This window comes from Pan paniscus, chromosome 16, assembly GCF_029289425.2.
Source record: "Pan paniscus chromosome 16, NHGRI_mPanPan1-v2.0_pri, whole genome shotgun sequence".
Taxonomy (NCBI): domain Eukaryota; kingdom Metazoa; phylum Chordata; class Mammalia; order Primates; family Hominidae; genus Pan; species Pan paniscus.
In genome coordinates, this window is record NC_073265.2 from 60,296,732 (window position 1) to 60,317,761 (window position 21,030).

The window sequence follows — 21,030 nt, forward strand, 5'->3', positions numbered from 1 at the left end:
CACTTTCAGGTACACCAATCAATCGTAGGTTTGGTCTTTTCATATAGTCACATATTTCTTGGAGGCTTTGTTCATTCCTTTTCATTCTTTTTTCTCTAATCTTGTCTTCATGCCTTATTTCAGTAAGTTGATCTTCAATCTCTGATATCCTTTCTTCTGCTTGAAAGATTCAGCTATTGATACTTATATATGCTTCATGAAGTTCTCATGCTGTGTTTTTCAGCTCCATCAGGTCATTTATGTTCCTTTCTAAACTGGTTATTCTAGTTAGCAATTCCTGTAACCTTTTATCAAGAACATTGGGTTAGACCATGCTCCTCTAGCTCAAAAGAGTTTGTTATTACCCATCTTCTGAAGCCTACTTCTGTCAAATTGTCAATCTCATTCTCTGTCCAGATTTGTGCCATTGCTGGGGAGGAGTTGCAATCATGTGGAGAAGGGGCATTCTGGTTTTGGGAATTTTCAGCATTTTTGAGCTGGTTTTTCCTCATCTTTGTGGATTTATCTACCTTCGATCTTTGAGGCTAATGACCTTTGGATGGGGTTTTTGTGTGGGGATCCTTTATGTTGATGTTGCTTTCTGTTTGTTAGTTTTTCTTCTAACAGTCAGGCCCCTTTTTTGCAGGTCTGCTGCAGTTTGCTGGAGGTCCACTCCAGTCCCTGTTCACCCGGGTATCACCAGTGGAGGCTGCAGAACAGCAAAGATTGCTGCCTGCTCCTTCCTCTGGAAGCTTCGTCCCAGAGGGGCATTGGCCTGATGCCAGCCAGCACTCTTCTGTATGAGGTGTCTGTTGGCCCCTGTTGGGAGGTTTCTCCCATTCAGGAGGCACAGGGGTCAGGGACCCACTTGAGGAGGCAGTCTGTCCCTTAGCAGAGCTCGTGCACTGTGCTGGGAGAATCCCTCTTGTCAGGATCAGCTGCCGTCTTCAGAGCTGGCAGGCAGGAATGATTAAATCCACTGAAGCTGTGCCCATAGCCACCCCTTCCCCAGGTGCTCTGTCCCAGGAAGATGGGGATTTTGTCTGTAAGCCCCTGAATGGGGCTGTTACCTTTCCTTCAGAGATGCCCTGCCTAGTAAGGAGGAATCTAGAGAAGCAGTCTGGCCAGAGTCACTTTGCCATGCCCAGCCCAGACCTCCCAGCCTCCTTAGCACTGTCAGGGGAAAACTGCCTACTAAAACCTCAGTAATGGTGGACACCCCTCCCCCCACCAAGCTCCATCATCCCGGGTCAACTTCAGCCTACTGTGCTGGCAGTGAGAATTTCAAGCCAGTGGTTCTTAGCTTGCTGGACTCTGTGGGAGTGGGACCCACTGAGTGAGACCACTTGGCTTCCTGGCTTCAGACCGCTTTCCAGGGGAGTGAACGGTTCTGTCTCACTGGGGTTCCAGGCGCCACTGGGGTATGAAAAAATACTCCTAAAGCTAGTTCAATGTCTTCCCAAACAGCTGCCCAGTTTTGTGCTTGAAACTCAGGACCCTGGTGATGTAGGCACATGAGGGAATCTCCTGATCAGCAGATTGCAAATTAATAGGAAATGTGTAGTAACCCAGCGGGGTAGCACAGTCCCTCACGGCTTCCCTTGGCTTGGGGAGGGAGATCCCTGGCTCCTTGCACTTCCCAGGTGAAGTGATGCCCCACCCTGCTTCTGCTCACCCTCTGTGGGTTGGACCCATTGCCTAACCAGTCCCAATGAGATGAACTGGGTACCTCAGTTGGAAATGCAGAAATCACCCGCCTTCTATGTTGGTCTCGCTGGGAGCTACAGACTGGAGCTGTTCCTATTCGGCCCTCTTGGTTCCTTCTATTCTGTACTATTTCTTCCAAAACTATTCCAAACAATTGAAAAGGAGGGACTTCTCCCTATCTCATTTTATGAGGCCATTATCATCCTGATACCAAAACCTGGCAGAGGTACAACAAAATAGAAAACTTCAGGCCAATATCCCTGATGATCATTAACACAAAAATCTTCAATCAAATACTGGCAAACCAAATCAAGCATCACATCAAAAAGCTTATTCAACACCATCACTTTGGCTTCATCCCTGGGATGCAAGGTTGGTTCAACATAGGCAAATCAATAAACGTAATTCATCACATAAACAGAACTAAAGACCAAAACCACATGATTATCTCAATAGACGCAGAAAAGGCCATTAATAAAATTTGACATCACTTCATGTTGAAAACTTTCAATAAACCAGGTATTGATGGAATGTACCTCAAAATAATAGGAGTCATTTATGATAAACCCATAGCCAATGTCATACTGAATGGTCAAAAGCTGGAAGTATTCTCCTTGAAAACCAACAGAAGATAAGGATGCCCTCTCTCACTACTCCTATTCAACATAGTATTGGAAGTTCTGGCCAGGGCAATCAGGCAAGAGAAAGAAATAAAGCATATTCAAAAAAGAAGAGAAGAAGTCAAACTGTCTCTATTTGCAGATGACATGGTCCTATATCTAGAAAACCCCATTGTCTCAGCCCAAAAGCTGCTTAAGCTGATAAGCAACTTTTCAGCAGTCTTAGGATACAAAATCAATGTGCAAAAATTGCAAGCATTCCTACACACCAATATTAGACGAGCAGAGACCCAAATCATGAATGGACTCCCATTCACAATTGCTACAAAGAGAATAAAATGCCTGGGAATACAGCTAACAAGGGAAGTGAAGGACCTCTTCAAGGAGAACTGCTTGTTCTATTTTCAAGAAGAACTACAAATCATTGCTGAAGGAAATCATAGAAGACACAAACAAATAGAAAAACATTCCATGCTCATGGATAAGAAGAATCAATATCATGAAAATGGCCATACTGCCCAAAGCAATTTATAGATTCAATGCTACTTCCATTAAACTACCATTGACATTCTTCACAGAATTAGAAAAAAACTACTTTAAAATTTATATGGAACCAAAAAAGAGCCCATACAGCCAAGACAATCCTAAGCAAAAGAACAAAGCTGGAGGCATCAAGCTACCTGACTTCAAACTATACTACAAGGCTACAGTAACCAAAACAGCATGGTACTGGTACCAAAACAGACACATATACCAGTGGAACAGAATAGAAATCTCAGAAATAAGACCACACATCTACAACCATCTGATCTTCAACAAACTTGACAAAAACCAGCAATGGGGAAGGGATTCCCTATTTAATAAATAGTACTGGGAAAACTGGCTAGCCATATGCAGAAAATTGAAACTGGACCCCTTCCTTACACCTTACACAAAAATTATCTCAAGATAGATTAAAGACTTAAATGTAAAACCCAAAACTATAAAAAGCCTAGAAGAAAATCTAGGCAATACCATTCAGGGCATAGGCACAAGCAAAGATTTCATGACGAAAACATCAAAAGTAATTGCCACAAAAGCAAAAATTGACAAAGGGGATCTAAACAAACTAAAGAGCTTCTGCACAGCAAAAGAAACTATCATCAGAGCAAACAAGGCAACCTACAGAATGGGAGAAAATTTTTGCAAGCTACCCATCTGACAAAGGCCTAATATCCAGAATCTACAAGGAACTTAAACAAATTTACAAGAAAAAAACAAACCCCATCAAAAAGTGGGCAAAGGACATGAGCAGACACTTCTCAAAAGAAGACATTTATGTGGCCAACAAACATATGAAAAAAAGGTCGACATCACTGATTATTAGAGAAATGCAAATCAAACCTCAATGAAATACTATCTCATGCCATTCAGAATGACGATTATTAAAAAATCAAGAAACAACAGATGCTGGAGAGGATGTGGAGAAATAGGAATGCTTTTACACTGTTAGTGGGAATGTAATTTAGTTCAACCATTGTGGAAGACAGTGTGGTGATTCTTCAAAGACCTGGAACCAGAAATACGATTTGACCCAGCAATTCCATTAGTGGGTATATACCCAAAGGAATATAAATCATTCTATTATAACATGTACATGTATGTTTATTGCAGGACTATTCACAATAACAAAGACATGGAATCAACCCAAATGCCTATCAGTGATAGACTGGATAAAGAAATTGTGGTATGGATATGCCACGGAATATGCCATGGAATACTATGCAATCATAAAAAGAAATGAGGTCATGTCCCTTGCAAGGACATGGATGATCGAGATGGAAGCCATTAGCCTCAGCAGACTAACACAGGAACAGACAACCAAACACCACATGTTCTCACTTATAAGTGGGAGCTGAACAATGAGAACATATGGTCACAGGGAGGGGAACAATACACACTGGGGCCTACCAGAGGGCAGGAGGAGGGAGAGCATCAGGATAAATAGCTAATGCATGTGGGACTTAATACCTAGTGATGGGTTGATAGGTGCAGCAAACCACCATGATAAATGTTTCACTGTGTAACAAAGCTGCACATCCTGCACAGGTATCCTGGAACTTAAAATAAATAGAAAAAAAGATCTATATGTTACTCATTTTTTTCTTTACAAAGGTGAGAAAATTATACTATGTAACTATCCTATAAGAGGAACCAATTAAGTAAATTGTGATATATATCACAATTGATTTTTATTCAGGTATTAAAATTATAATTTTTAATGATACAGAAAATATATAGCATTAAGTGAAAACAGTATACAAAGTTGTATGTTTAGTATAATCTTAATTTTTTACAAAAATTTATAGAAGAAGTTTGCAACGAAATATGTCAAATGTGAACATTATTATTATTTTTTTTAAAGATTTTTTTTTTTTATACTTTAAGTTCTGGGGTACATGTGCAGAATGTGCAGTTTTGTTACATAGGTATACACGTGCCATGGTGGTTTGCTCCACCCATCAACCCGTCACCTACATTAGGTATTTCTCCTAATGGTATCCCTACCCTAGCCCTCCACCCCCTGACAGGCCCTGGTGTGTGATGTTCCCCTCCCTATGTCCATGTGTTCTCATTGTTCAACTCCTACTTGTGAGTGATAACGTGCGGTGTTTGGTTTTCTGTTCTTGTGATAGTTTGCTGAGAATGATGGTTTCCAGCTTCATTCATGTCCCTGCAAAGGACATGAATTCATCCTTTTTATGGCTGCATAGTATTCCATGGTATATATATTCCACATTTTCTTTATCCAGTCTATCACTGATGGGCATTTGGGTTGATTCCATGTCTTTGTTATTGTGAATAGCCCTGCAATAAACATACATGTATATGTTATAATAGAATGACTTATATTCTTTTGGGTATATACCCACTAATGGAATTGCTGGGTCAAATCGTATTTCTGGTTCCAGGCCTTCAAAGAATCATCACACTGTCTTCTACAATGGTTGAACTAATTTACACTCCCACCAACAGTGTAAAAGAACTCCTATTCCTCCACATCCTCTCCAGCATCTGTTGTTTCCTGACTTTTTAATGATCGCCATCCTAACTGGTGTGAGATGGTATCTCATTGTGGTTTTGATTTGCATTTCTCTAATGACCAGTGATGATGAGCATTTTTTCATATGTCTGTTGGCTGCAAAAATGTCTTCTTTTAAGAAGTGTTTGTTATATCCTTTGCCCACTTTTTGATGGGGTTGTTTGTTTTTTTCTTGTAAATTTGTTTAAGTTCTTTGTAGATTCTAGATAAGCCCTTTGTCAGATGGATAGATAGCAAAAATGTTCTCCCATTCTGTAGGTCACCTTTTCAAATATGAACATTATTAATTTATGAAAACTTATGGGTGGTTTTTATCCATTTCTTTATACTTTTCAAATTTGCACTTCCTAAAATCTCTAAAAGTATTGTGTTATACTTTTAGATCAGAGAAAAATAAATTTTTAAAAAAGTTATATTCCTCTTCTGCCCTCAATCTTCAGTACACAGTTCACAGTAAAGTAGTAGTATCATTTTGAGACACCCTAAGTGGTGGAAACCAAAAATCCACCTTCATGAAGGACGAATCATGGCTGATGGCTCTGTAAGTGATACTATGAGCACTATGTATGTTCCTCTTCATAATCAAATGAGGCTTCTTGTTTCAATATTTAACCCCTACTAGAATCTTGCCATGATATGCTCACAATTGGAGGTTTTTGGTTTCCGGGTTATTTTGGTTTTGCCTAAACTTAAGCCAAGATCCCATTCCATTTTCTAGCTATCAGTAATATTGCCAAGCTGCATAATGGAATTATTAACCATTTGTGTGATTTATAAGTGGTAATTAGCATGTTTTATGGGACATAAAGACTTTGAAAGTTTGACCTACTATATCTTTTTGGGTTGTTTTGTGCTCTGTGATTAATTTTTGTGTTGATTTTTATTAAAGGAGAGTTTTTTCATTTTAGAAATGTTTGAGACATATTTTCATTGATGATTAGTAGTTATGGAAAAAATAATTGGGGCTGAATAGCTTAATTAGTAGAAAGTTTGGGGTACCAAACTGAACTCAAATAAATCATAAGCTCAAACTCATTAAAATATATATTCAAAAAAGTATATGTTCCCCTCTAAAGTCAACAAAAAATAGACATGTTTTAGTAAGTCTGATAAGTAACTCTCTAAATCTCTTTACTGTCTTTCTACAGGAAAAAGCAATTTCAGTATCTACTAGAATCCAAAGGAAAAAAACCTGGTATTATCAACGAAGAAAATAATGACAGCAAAAGACTTGTAGGAGAAAACACAAATCGTGCTACATTAAATTATACTACAAGAGACTTTTATAATGAAAAGCTAGAGGTAAAACTACTGTTAATCTTTGCGATCTAATGCCAGGATATATCCCACATGGCTTGGAATTTGGGGGTTGTACATTTTACCCTTAGTTAAGATAACTTTTTTGTTCTGGAATATTTGTCAACCTTATATTACAAAGCCAGGGACAGTAGGTACCCAGGCAATTAGGGAGAAATAGAGCCCTGAGATGCAGAAGAACCCAGGGTTTCAGTATCGTTATTTCAGCAGGAAAAAAAAATGCTCAAAAGAAATCTGTACCATAAATCTGTAGCAAAAATCTAGTCCAAAGCAGGACCAAGGGTCCCGATCTATGTAAGAAATAGGTTATAGGCTTGCTGTAGGTACTTAGCCACATCATGCCAGACCATCAGAGAACACAGCAGGACCTCCGTTTTTGTTCTCCTTACTGGGACCATTGATGTTTTAATTCATACCTTTCATTCTACACCATTTTTTTATGATTACCTAATCATATAATTTCAACTTGTTCTATTCCTAATATAGCTACTTAGCCAGGAAAATGGTAACTAAACCTTTATGTTTTATGTGGTCAGAGGTTCAGAGTGTTTTGTATAGGGGAATACAATGTTGTGGTGCTGCAGGAACTACAAAGAAGAAAACTATGTAGTATTTACCTTGATGGAGCTCATAGGAAAGCTGAAGAAACAACTTATCTACATAACAATACGACGTTGCGACCCTTCAAGAGATTTTGAGGGAACAAAGGGGCAAAAGAACAAGAAAGAGAAAACACATTTACTGAGCATCTATGACTCATGTGCAAGGTGCTGTATGAGGTGATACATCTATATCCAGATATAAGTATATCTATAGATCCCCTCACACAGGTTATACGATTGATATATAATAGATATCTTTCAGTATCTACATACATATCTCTAGATATATAGATATAACATTTAGAAGTGTGTGTGTGGCAGGGCGAAGTGTGTATACTGTAGATGTGAAATGACTAGTCAAGTGGTTTTCAAATGTTTTTAACAGGTTTGGACCTTTTTATTCAAACCACCGTATTATAGCTGAAAACCCAGTGTATCAGAAGAAAGCAAAACAGCAGAGCTGCTGTTGTTATAGAGGAAAAGTAGGAAATTCAGAGTTTCATTTGTTTGGGTCTTCTTTTCCTTTTCCTTTCCTTTCCTTCCCCACCCCCAATCCTGAAGTGTCTCTTTGGAACCCATAGGGCTGTAGGCATTACAGCTTGAAAATTACTTGAAAACTCAATGCAAGACTATTTTTAATAGTATCCTACAAGATGTTCTACTTTAAGTTCTTCTAGTGTGAAAGGTCAATGTTTCATGACATTGTTGTCTATCACAGAACAACTCTAAACGTGAAGAAATTCTTACTGATATTAAGCTTAAATCTGCCTCTTAATAACCTTCACTTAGTGATCCTAGTACCACCTTACATAGTAAAAAGAACAAGTCTGTTCTTTATGAAAATGCTTCAAATACTTGAAGTCAACTCCCTTTTTCATCTTAGCACTCTCTACATTCATACTTTCATTCATTCAAAAATCATGTATTGAACACCTGTCATACACAACACACTGTGTAATATACTAGGGCTATAAAAAGACACTGTCCTTGCCCTCATGGATCTCACATTCTAATGGAGGAGATAGACATATATACGGATAAGTATCAATCAGTTTATCAAGAGCATAGAGAGACAACTAACCCAGATCAAAGTAGGGTTTTAGAAAAAATGATGGCCGATATGAGTCTTAAAAGATAAAATATAGCTATATTAAAAAGGGGAAAGAGGCAGTTCTGGCAAATAGCACAGTGCAAATAAGGCATAGAAGTATAAAACATGTAAGGAGAGGGCCAGGAACTATAAGCAGGTCATTGTTGTGGAAGTTCAGAGATTGAGGTAGACAGTATTAAAAGATGAGACCAGAAAGATAGTAAGAGAACAATGTGAAAGAGATTGAACATAATCCTTTGGCCAATAGGGGTTTCCTAGTGTTGCCAAAAGAAGAAAATGAAAGCCAAGGTGGCAGGATTATGTCTCCTCTTCCTGAATACAGCTGGTTCTATGAGTGAAAAAATTAATATGTATATAGTTGTGTTTGGTTTCTATGGGGGATTGGTTTCAGGACCTCCTGCAGATACCAAAATGCACAGATGCTCAAGTCCCTGATAAAAAATGATGTAGTAACATAGTATTTGCATGTAGTCTATGCACATCCTCCCATATACTTTAAATCATTTCTAGATTACTTATAATACTACAATGCAAATGCCATGTAAATAGTTGTTATACTGTATTGTTTAGGGAATAATGACAAGAAAAGTCTGTACAGATGTGTTTTAAAAAAATGTTTTCAATCTGCAGTTGGTTGAATTCACAGATGCAGAATCCATGGATATGGAGGGCCAACTGTATTTAGTAAATCTAAACATGCCAATTTACATTAAAGAAATTTAGTAAAATATCGAAAAGCTGCATTCAAACCAAGGATTTCACAGCAAAATCTACCAACTTTTTAAGAAACAGAGAATTCTAATGATTTTAAAATTGTTTGAGAGTATTGAAAAAGAAGGAAAACTCTTCCATGTTTTCAATACAGACAGCATAACATTGATTCCAAAAATGCCAGTATTGCATAGGAAAAGAAAAGCCAAACCATACATTTAAAAATATTGGTGCAAAACCCTTTTAAAAATATTGTCAGCCAGAATACAGCAGAACATTAAATGAATAACAAACATTATAGCCAAGTGTAGTTTATCCTAGAAAGGCAGGGAAGATTCAATATTAGTGAATTAATAGATCTAATGTGAAAAATCATGACTATTTCTATAGACATTGAAAATAAATTTCACACAATTCAATACCTATTCTTAATTTTGTAACTCAATAAATAGGATAAATGGAAATTGCATAGTGTTATGCTTGATGGGGAAACTCTGGAAACATTAGCATTAGTAGTAGGCAGAATTCTAACTAAGGTGGCCTCTGTGATCCCCACACCCCAGTATCCATACCTTATATAATCCCCTCCCATGGGTGTAGGTAAAACCTGTGTCTTGCCTTTAACCAGTGGAATATGGCAAGGGTAAAGGGGTTTTGCAGACATGATTAATATCCCTAATCAGTTGACTTTGAGTTAATGAAGAGAGAGATCATCCTGAGAAAGTCTAACTTAATCTGGCAAGTCCTTTGAAAGAGGATTCAAGCGTCCGGGCGCGGTGGCTCACACCTGTAATCCCAGCACTTTGGGAGGCCAAGGCAGGCGGATCATGAGGTTAGGAGATTGAGACCATCCTGGCTAACACGGTGAAACCCCGTCTCTATTAAAAATGCAAAAAAATTAGCCGGGCGTGGTGGTGGGTGCCTGTAGACCCAGCTACTTGGGAGGCTGAGGCAGGAGAATGGCGTGAACCTGGGAGGCGGAGCTTGCAGTGAGCCGAGATTGCGCCACTGTACTCCAGCCTGGGCAACAAAGCAAGACTCCGTCTCAAAAAAAAAAAAAAAAGGATTCAAGCTTTCCCTGAAAGATTTTTCTGTTGGTCTTAAAGAAATAAGTCACCATGTTTTGAGAGGCCCACATGGCAGGGAACTGCAAGAAGCTTTTAGGACCTGAGAACAGCCCCAGACCAACAGCCCACAAGAAAACAGGGACTTCATTCCCACAGCTGCAAGGAACTGAATTCTGCCAACAACCACTTAGGCTTAGAAGAGGACTCTGAGCTTCAGAAATAAACACAACCTAGGCAACACCTTCATTTCAGCTTTATGAAGTCCTGAGCAGAACACCCAGCTAAGCCGTGCCTGGGTTCCTGATACATGGAAACTGAGCTAATAGATGCACGTTGTTTTAAGCTGCCAAGTTTGAGGTAATTTGTTAGACAGGACTAGAACACCAGTGCATCACTGAAGTAAGTAACAAGACAAGGATGCCTAATATCACTATTATATTTTTCTCAATACAGATAATGCAATGAAACAAGAGAAGGAAATCAATGGTCATTTGAAAAGAAGGAAGTAAACATATTTGCAGATAATATTATTGAATACCTGGAAATCCCAAGAATATTAATTTAGAAATCATAAAAAGCTATAAGAAAATTCAGTAATATAGCAGAAGTCAACAGCTTCCATATTACAGATAACAAGCAGAAAGAAGATATAAGGAAAAACCTAACTCACAGTAGCAACACAGAAAGATAATGTATCTTGTAATAACCTAATAACAAATATGCAGGATCTATAAAGAAACTTTACAAACATTAGTGAAGCATACAAAAGATTTATACAAATGGAAAAACATGCCATGTTTTAGATAAGAAGAATTTCAAGCAAACTTTGTCAATTTTCTTTAACTTAAAAATTTCATATAATCCCAATGAAAATACCAAAAACTTTTTTTGTTGAGGCTTTTTGACAAGTTGATACTATAGTACATGTGGAAAAATAAACATAATTAGCTACAAAAACTCCAAAAAAGAACAATGAGAAGAAGGCTAGCACTATTAGATTTTAAGGCATATTATAAATACCTATCAATTAAAACAGGGTGGTTGTAAAGAGATAGTCTAATGGGATAAATGATACTGAGGAAATGGGATATTCAATCAGAAAATCATATTGAACCCCTTCTTTGCACCATGCAACAAAAAATTAACTCCAGACCAAATAAAAACCCAAGTATTAAAAGCAAAAGTTTCAAGTTTTTATTTTAATAAGGAGAGAAAATCTTTATGATCTTGATTGGGTTGGCTATGATTTTTTAACACCATAGATGCACAAACTATAAAGGAAAATGTTTTGGTAAATTGGACAGTCATTCAAGGTGATTGTGTTTTTTGTTTTTGTTTTTTTCTATGTTGCCCAGTCTGTCCCTGAACTCCTGGGCTCAAGAAATCCTCCTACCTTGTCCTTCCAAGTAGCTGAAACTACAGTCATGCAGATTTTTAAAAACAGATAGCTTCAGTGCAGTCATGTAAGCAGAGTCTTGATTAAAGTGATTTGAGCAATAATTAAGCTATAAGAAAGTAAAGACAGGGAATGTTGACTCCTGCTTTGAGAAATTTTAAGGAGGAAAGAAGGAATCTGAAGCCCCAAAATATTTGGAAAGAAACACTAATCTAACAATCAGGAGATGTGGATTTGAGCCCCTGATTCTACTTCTGAGTACTTGAAAGACCTTGCTGAAGTCCCTTAATCACTCTCTCGACTCACAGCCCAGCATTCCTTCACTTATACCATGCTCCTTACATCTTGAAAAATACTTAAATCACTGCAGCACAAAGTGCTCAGTCTCTCTTCCATACATCCTGAGTTGTTGAGAAAGTTAATTGAGGTAAGTTCTTCACAAATCAGGTTAAGCAGACCCTTTCATTATACATGTCATAACTCTGTTGCTTGGTAGTTGTCCATCTATTCTCCTGACTCATCTAAAAAAGATTTAAGATGGACATAGAATCAGAGTGCTGAAAGGGACTTTAAAGAATCTAATCCTATTCTTAGATGAGGAAAACTGGAAACTCAGATGAGTTACTGAGGGTCACGTTGAATTATTGACTGAGCCGCCTCTAGAATGGAGTCCTAATTCTGACCTTGGACACGTTCATAGTATATCATGGTGCTCTCTCAAGTTTTCTTGACCACCCTAGTGCAAAGGGCTCTCTCTTTTCTGAACACTGTTTGTAATTTGCTGTCTGGACGTTTTACTCAGCATGTATCTACTGTTTCATGCTTTTAGTTGACTTTTTATATGTGCATACCATCTCCCAACTAGACTGTAAGTTCTTCAAGGACTAGATTAGAGAGTTTTCTCTATGGAAGTATTAATAGAAGATGCTTAATCCTGAGCAGATCTCTCAATCTCTATAGACCTTGTTTCCCATTTATAAAATGGAGATATGGATTAAATCCTAATACAAGTACCATTATAGTTAAAATTGCTCTATAACAAACCCCACTGTTGACCTTCTTTTTCCCAAACCATCTTCATAACAACAAAATTCTAGTTTAATGAAATAATGTAAACAATATTGTATATAGTTTATCTCATCAGAATTGAACTTGTAAAATACTTGCTTTATGAATCCCACAGGGATATTGTGAGACAAAAAGAGATGAGCATATGAAAGCATTTGGGAATGGAAAAAGCATTACTCAAGGAGCAACAACTCCTTGACAGGTCAGGGCAAGAGAGGTGTCTCTAACATGCTTTCAATGGGATCATCCTGGACAGGCAGAGTGAGTCATCCTGGCAGACACCTGATGACTTATAGGGCATATTGTAAGGAGATGCAGAATAGTTGGCTTGGAGGAGAGGAGAAATCATGAAGTAGAAATGCTTTCAAACACAGTTACTAAATTAAGGATTATTATAGCAGATACAATTCTATATCAACATGTTCCTAGAGAAACAATGGAAGTAACTATAGCAGAAAATTTTAAAGCACTGTAAATTATACTGTGCCAGTTATGAAGAATTTATTTTCATTTGTATAATACATAAATGATTTAACAAAATATATCATTTAATTGTTTTAATTTTTGTTATCCCTAAATTATTATAAAAAATCTTCCAATCTTAATAATAGAATTTTGTCTTTTTAAATTCAAAATCCTATTTTAAGCAATTTGGAAATCTGTAAAAGAAGCATTCACTAAATATGCTCTATGCTTTCTACTTGTAAATGCATTGCTTGTAAAATATTGCTCATTTTAGTTGCTGATCTCTAGTGACTCACACTTGTCCTTCTTTGTAGGAGTTCCTATGTAGTCCAGATTTACTGAGTGCGAAAAGGGAGCAGCTACATTCTGTTCTCATCAACAAGCTAACTTAGTATAGGTGGCTAATGTTCAGACTATAGTATTTCAGAGTGAGGGAAGATCTTCAGAGAAGAGGCCAGCTGGAACCATTTGTTGCTTATCACACATCAAAATCTGTACATACTTTTAAGACTGGTCAATCTATGACCTATTGTTTTAGTGCATGACTATATCAAATCAGCATTTTGACCTGTGAATGGTGATTGATTGCTTAGAGATGCCTTATATGTCATAAGAAAATTCTTAAAATATGCCTCTGTTAAGGAAAGTTAGTGCAGGTTGGACTTATTGTTAACTTACATTAATCAGGAATTTAAAACATATTTTATTTTAAACATCATAAGCATTTGGGCCAGGTGTGGTGGCTCATGCCTGTAATCCCAGCTCTTTGGGAGGCTGAGGTGGGTGGATTGCTTGAGTTCAAGAGTTTGAGACCAGCCTAGGCAACATGGCAAAGCCACATCTTTACAAAAAATAAAATTAGCTGGGTGTGGTGGTGCACGCCTGTGGTCACAACTGCTGGAGAAGGTAAGGTGGGAGGGTCGTTTGAGCCTGGGAGGCAGAGGTTGCAGTGAGCAGAGATCATGCCACTGCACTCTAGCCTGGGCAGCAGAGTGAGACCCTGTCTCCAAAAAATAAATTAATTTTAAAAATCATAAGCATTGGGAAACAGAAGAAAATATTAAAAAGGAGGAAAACATACTAATGTTCTCAGAACTCAGAAACAATCTTTTTTTTTTTTTTTTTTTTTGAGACAGAGTCTCCCTCTGTCACCCAGGCTGGAGTGCAGTGGTGTGATCTTGGCTCACTGCAAGCTCCGCCTCCCAGGTTCATGCCATTTCCTGCCTCAGCCTCTTGAGTAGCTGGGACTACAGGCGCCCACCACCACACCTGGCTAATTTTTTTTGTGTTTTTTTAGTAGAGACGGGGCTTCACCATGTTAACCAGGATGGTCTCGATCTCCAGAGCTCATGATCTGCCCACCTCAGCCTCCCAGAGTGCTGGGATTGTAGGCGTGAGCCAAGAATTCAGAAACAATCTTAATGAGACTTCAATATATTTTCTTCAGTAGTTTTTATGCATTCTTTTCTAACTTTTTAATAAAAATTTCAAACATACAGCAAAGTTGAAAGAATTTTACAATAAACATCCATACATCCAAAACCTACACTCAACTATTAGCATCGTACCATACAGTGTACTTACTTTATCACATATCTATGTGTCTATCCATCCATCAGTCTACCTTCGTATTTTTTAAATTCATTTCACAGTCATTGCAGACATTAGTATGCTTCTGCCTAAATAATTCAGCGTGCATTTCATTAATTGAGATTCAGTATTCTACAGAGTATTTTTCTTTGTAAATTTTTCCATTTAGAGGTAAAACTTATATACTGAAATGTAAATCTTAGGTGTACAATTGCTGAGTTTTGACAATTCATACATTCATATAACCCAAACCCTATCAAAAAAATTTTATTTTTTTCACATAACATTATGATTTAAGCATTTTTTCTTATTATGAATCTTTTTATTTTATTTTATTTTTAAATATTTCACCTTTTAGATATGGGGTACAGTGCAGATTTGTTACATGAGAGTATTATGTGATGCTGGGGTTTGGAGTATGGATCCTGTCACTCTAGTAATGAGCACAGTACCAGACAGGTAGTTGTTTAACCCACACCCCTACCACCCTCTATGTTGTTCCCATATTTATGTTGTTCCCATCTTCCATGTGTGCTCAGTGCTTAGCTCCCACTTATAAGTGAGAATATGCAGCATTTGGTTTTCTGTTTCTGTATTAATTTGCTTAAGATTATGGCCTCCAGTTCCATCTATGTTGCTGCAAAGGACAGGATTTCACTCTTTGTTATGGCTATGTAGTTATTATTCCATGGTGTATATATACTATATTTTCTTTATCCAATCTACCATTGATGGGCACCTGGGTTGGTTCTATGTCTTTGCTACTGTGAATAGTGTAGCAATGAACATATGAGTGCATGTGTCTTTTTGGTAGAATGATTTATTTTCTTTGGAGTATATACCCAGTAATGGGATTGTTGGGCCAAATGGTAGCTCTGTTTTAAGTTATTTAAGAAATTGCCAGACTGCTTTCCACAGTGGCTGGACTAATTTAATTATATTCCCACCAGCAGTGTATGAGAGTTCCTTTTTCTCCACAGCCTCGCCAGCATCTGTTATTTTTTCACTTTTTAGTAATAGCCATTCTAACTGGTGTGAGATGGTATCTCACTGTGGTTTTGATTTGCATTTCTCTGATGATTAGTGATGCTGAGCACTTTTTCATATCCTTGTTGGCCACTTGTATGTCTTCCTTTGAGAAGTATCTGTTCATGTCCTTTGCCCATTTTTTACTGGGGTTATTTGGTTTTTGCTTGGTGATTTAAGTTCCCTATAAATTCTGGATATTAAGCCTTTGTCAGATACATAGTTTGCAAATATCTTCTCCAATTCTGTAGGTTGTCTGTTTGCTCTGTTGATAGTTTCTTTTGCTGTGCAAAAGCTCTTTAGTTTAATTAAGTCCCATTTGTCTATTTTTGTTTTTGTTGCAATTGCTTTTGGGGACTTAGCCAAAAATTCTTTGCCAGGGCCAATATCAAGAAGAGTCTTCCAGAATTTTTATAGTTTGAGGTCTTACCTTTAAATTATTAATCCCTTTTGAGTTAATGTTTGTATATGGTGAAAGATAAGAAAGGTCCAGCTTCAATCTTCTGCATATGGCTAGCCAGTTATCTCAGCACCGTTTATGGAATAGGGAGTCCTTTCCCCATTGCTTGTTTTTGTCAGCCCTGTTGAAGATCAGATGGTTTTTGGTGTGCAGCTTTATTTCTGAGTTTTCTATTCTGTTCCATTGGTCTATGTATCTGTTTTTTACCAGTACCAAGCTGTTTTGGTTACTGTGGCTTTATAGTGTAGTTTGAAGTCAGATAGCATAATGCCTCTGGCTTTGTTCTTTTTGCTTAGGATTGCTTTGGCTATTCGGGCTCTTTTTTGGTTCCATATGAATTTTAGAATTTTTTTTCTAATTCTGTGAAGAGTGACATTGGGAATTTGATATGAATAGCATTGAACTGTAAATTACTTTGGGCAATATGGCCATTTTTATGATATTGATTCTTCCAATCCATCAGCAGGGAATGTTTTTCCATTTATTTGTGTCATCTCTGATTTCTTTCAGCAGTATTTTGTAGTTCTCCTTGTAGAGGTCTTTCACCTTCTTAGCTGTATTCCTATGTATTTCATTTTCTTTGTGGCTATTGTAAGTGGGATTGTGTTCTTGATTTCACTGTCAGCCTGGATGTTGTTGGTGTATAGAAACGCTACTGAATTGTGTACATTGATTTTATATCCTGAAGTTTTGCTAAAATTGTTTCAATTTGAGAGCCTTTTGGCAGAGTCTTTAGGATTTTCTAGGTATAGAAATCATATTGTCAGCAAAGAGAGATAGTTTGACTTCTTTTCCTATTTAGATGCTTTTTAATTTCTTTCTCTTGCCTGACCGTTCTGGCTAGGACTTCCTAGAAATCTTCGTAGGTATAATTTTAATGACACTATCTGTGATTTTTAGGATTTCATTTGTTTGTTTGTTTGTTTTGTTTTGTTTTTTGAGACAGAGTCTTGCTCTGTCGCCCAGGCTGGAGTGCAGTGGCACGACCTCGGCTCACTGCAACCTCCACCTCCTGGGTTCGAGCAATTCTCCTGCCTCAGCCTCCCGTGTAGCTGGGACTACAGGCATGTGCCACAACCCTGGCTAATTTTTATATTTTTAGTAGAGATGGGGTTTCACCATCCCGGCCAGGCTAGTCTCGAACTCCTGACCACAAGTGATCCACCCGCCTTGGCCTCCCAAAGTGCTGGGATTACAGGTGTGAGCCACTGCACCGGGCCAAATTTTTTTTTTTTTTTTTTTTAGAAACAAGATCTCACTCTGTTACTCAGGCTGGAGTGCAATGGCATGATCATAGCTTAAACTGTAGCCTTGAACTCCTGGGCTCAAACGATTCTCCCACCTCAGCCTCCCAAGTACCTGGAACTACAGGCATGTGCTATTACACCTGGCTAAATTTTTTATTCTTGTTTTTCTGTAGAGATGGGGTCTCGCTATGTTGCCCAGGCTGGTCTTGAGTTCTTGGCCTTAAGCGATCCTCCTGCCTTGGCCTCCCAAAGTGCTGGGATTACAGATGTGAGCTACCATGCCTGGCTTATGATATTTTAAATTTAGCTCATTTAATTTATCTTGAAATTATTTTGGTGTTTTGACTTGAGTTGGAGATTTAAATGGATCCTTTTTCTAGTAGTTAAATGTATTGTCTCATTGACATTTATTACTTTCCTTCTTCATTGATGTGCATTACTTCCCTTGTAATTCTGATTATCTGATGTGTTACATTGATTCTTCCATATATATTATACATTCCATGATTATGCCTTGATACTCTTCAGAAGTATCAATAGCCAAAATAAATGTTAAATTCTTGCATTAAACAAAATCACTTTGTTTTAGTCTCTGTGATGAAATTGGGGCACAATATTCAAATATCCTCAGCTCCAAAATTCCTCTGTTGTGTTTAGGACCAGGTTTTTCATTTGCACACTGCCAGACCCAGAAGTTGAGTGGGAGACCTGTTTCTTTAGAAGGCAACGTCCTGGGTCCCAGGTTTCTATATGTTTACTCTTCCTAATTGTACACTTCCCCCCAACTTTCTCCAAATGGTCAAGGCTGCGTAAGTCAGTGTAGTGTACCATTTTATGCTTTCCCATAATAGAGGGTAAATTCAGAGTATACATACTTAAAGTATTACATAGATATTAACTAATATCATACCAATTGAAATTGTCACTATCTGTATCCTGATACATTTACCACAGGAATCTGTGAGTCTGCATTCAGCTGACTTGTGTGAGCTAAATGACCTGAACTGAGATAGGAGAAATAGTAGTTATGATTCAACAATTCCAGTAAAGAAACACATTTTCTAGCAGAGCTGTCCAACAGAGGTAGGAGTAGACTGAGAAGTACTGAGGCCCTTGTTGTTATCTTTACTCAAGCAGAACTCTGTCAGCAGTGACTAGGAAAGAATTCCTGCTCTGAGGAGTAGATGGGGGAGGAATAGGGGGTCAGAATAAATTATTTCAATTTTCTGTGGTTCAGCTAATTGTTGCTTTGACTTTTGGATTAGTTATGATTTAATACAAAACTTTCTTTTTTTTTAACAGGAAATAAAGGAAAAGAAGAAATTCTGTAAAACATATATAGAAGACCTTGTGAAGGAAGCCACAGAAATCAACATGAAAAATGAGGCTTTGCAGAAGCTTTGGCCACAGATGTTCATTGAGCTTGTTAGGGATGCAGTCATAGAAATTCGCAATAAAAATTCCTATATGAAGCTCTGCCTACAGCAGATAACAGACCAAAAATAAAAATGGCCTTTAGTTACAGTTGATTTTGGCAGTTTTATTTTTTGAAGGTTGAAAATATGCAGATTATACATGTTAAAACAACAACAACACTATCGTATAAACTAGAAAGACTAGTGTAAAAGCATTATTGCCCACTGTTCTCATAGCTAAAAGTTAAGAAGGAAAGCAGGAGAAAGGAAGGATTAATTGCCTGTATGTGATGACCAAACAACCTTTGGGAACTAAGCAGTTTTCAGAGATGGCGTGGCACTGCATCCTTGGTTCTTGCTTTGATTGGTGCCCTGCTATAGCCCAAAGCACGTAGTATTTGCTGATGATTCAGCATGAGCTGCATCTACCTACTTTTAGCTGATAATTTTCAGTTATTTCCCTTTTTATTTTATGTCATGATTTCAAAGCCAAAAATATGTTCTTTTTATGAGTGAAGAATAAACTTACTAACAAATTAGTCAAAATAAAGTATGTTTGCCTCCTTAATTCAGTCAGAATTGTCATATTTATTGTATGTTCCTCTTTAGTTAGGTACGGTTCCTGCTATTCACCTATATGGAGGATGCCCCATTCTTCTAGGAATGCATTCTCAGGGAACCACAGGAGGTCCTGGGAATCACTATGGGCAGAGAATATGCAAATGAGTCAAAACTGGGATAGGAAGAAAATGTTTTGTCTTAGGAGATCCTGAATGACTATAAAATGCTGTTACAAATCAGTAAATCTGCTTCTCTGAAAGATGTTTCCTTCCATTGTTAGCTCTCAAATGCTCTTTTAATAGACATGCATGTGTACCTGTGTCTCAGAAGTATTAGGGATGCATGAGTGAAGGGTTCTAATTTTTAAAATTTCATTTGAAGATCAAATTCATGCTGGTGAGAAGGGTAGTAGGAGCCTATTACCATAGCTAGAGATGATGCCACTTCAGAAAAACAATCTTAGTCAATAAATAGGAATTTTTCGGTTTGCTTAGATTTTACCTAGCAGCTATTATGTCAGCAGGACCACCAGGATATGGGAAAACAGGACTAGAAGATGTACGACAGCAAAGACATGCAGAGACATGCAGAGACACCTGGAAGGAAGCTAGGTAAGCTGCTATTGTGGTTCTGAGAAAGACCCACATCCTTAAGATCTCTTGATTACTCTTCTCCCAAAAGGCGGGCTTAACTTTAACAGGTTACCATTTTTCTGATCATAGCCTTAAAAGGCTGTCCTGGTTTTTTCTTTTTCTTTTTTTTTTTTTTTGAGACAGAGTCTTGCTCTGTCACCCAGGCTGGAGTGCAGTGGCGCGATCTCGGCTCACTGCAAGCTCCGCTTCCCAAGTTCACGCCATTCTCCTGCCTCAGCCTCCCAAGTAGCTGGGTCTACAGGTGCCCGCCACCATGCCCAGCTAAGTTTTTGTATTTTTAGTAGAGATGGGGTTTCACCATGTTAGCCAGGATGGTCTCGATCTCCTGACCTCATGATCCGCCCGCCTCGGCCTCCCAAAGTGCTGGGATTACAGGTGTGAGCCACCATGCCTGTCCTGTCCTGGTTTTTTCATCTTGGCACTTAGGCCATCAGCTTACTAGTGTGTAACCTCAGTTTCCTCCTGATAGCACACACTTCGTAAGATAGTCGTGAGAATCAAAAGAAACAATGCATGTAAAGCATTTCTCATCATGCCTGGCACAAAGCAAACACCCAATACATTGAGCTTTAATTATTACTCTTTTGGCTGTAGGTTGAACAATAGGGTTGGTGCCCTAGGACAGAGGAGCTATTAGCATTGCTTTCTGATCCTTTAGCCTCTCCAAACTGAAACATATGGACCACTTCTCATCTGGCTAGTAAACACTTATCTCTCCTGGGCTTATATCTTATTTGGTATAGAAATGAGATCCCGGCTTGAAGGTGATGTTGAGAGGAGAACCAAGAGTATATTGTCTGTGGGATTCTGGCAGATTGGAAAGATGTAAGAACTTGTGACTCTTTGGGAGTCTGGGTAACTGTTCCCACTCTAGGCTTTGCAGATGAATGGCCTAGCTGTTTAGTAATCTGTCCAGCTTTCTGCATGTCTCTTCTCCCCTAACCCTCCCATCC

General features: G+C 38.0%; 1 protein-coding gene across 4 annotated transcripts in view; it reads left to right on the forward strand.

Annotated features, from left to right (window-relative positions):
* The window catches only part of LRRC49 (leucine rich repeat containing 49), a 160,151-nt gene extending 140,738 nt beyond the window's left edge, over window positions 1-19,413 (forward strand). For all 4 annotated transcript variants that reach the window (XM_003818539.5, XM_055098938.2, XM_055098937.2 and 1 more), the window contains 2 exons: window positions 6,537-6,690; window positions 18,751-19,413. In XM_003818539.5, coding sequence (XP_003818587.1) covers window positions 6,537-6,690; window positions 18,751-18,954 — 358 coding nt within the window. In that variant the 3' untranslated portion in view covers window positions 18,955-19,413. The remainder of the gene's footprint in view (window positions 1-6,536; window positions 6,691-18,750) is intronic.
* Window positions 19,414-21,030: the final 1,617 nt, after the last annotated feature.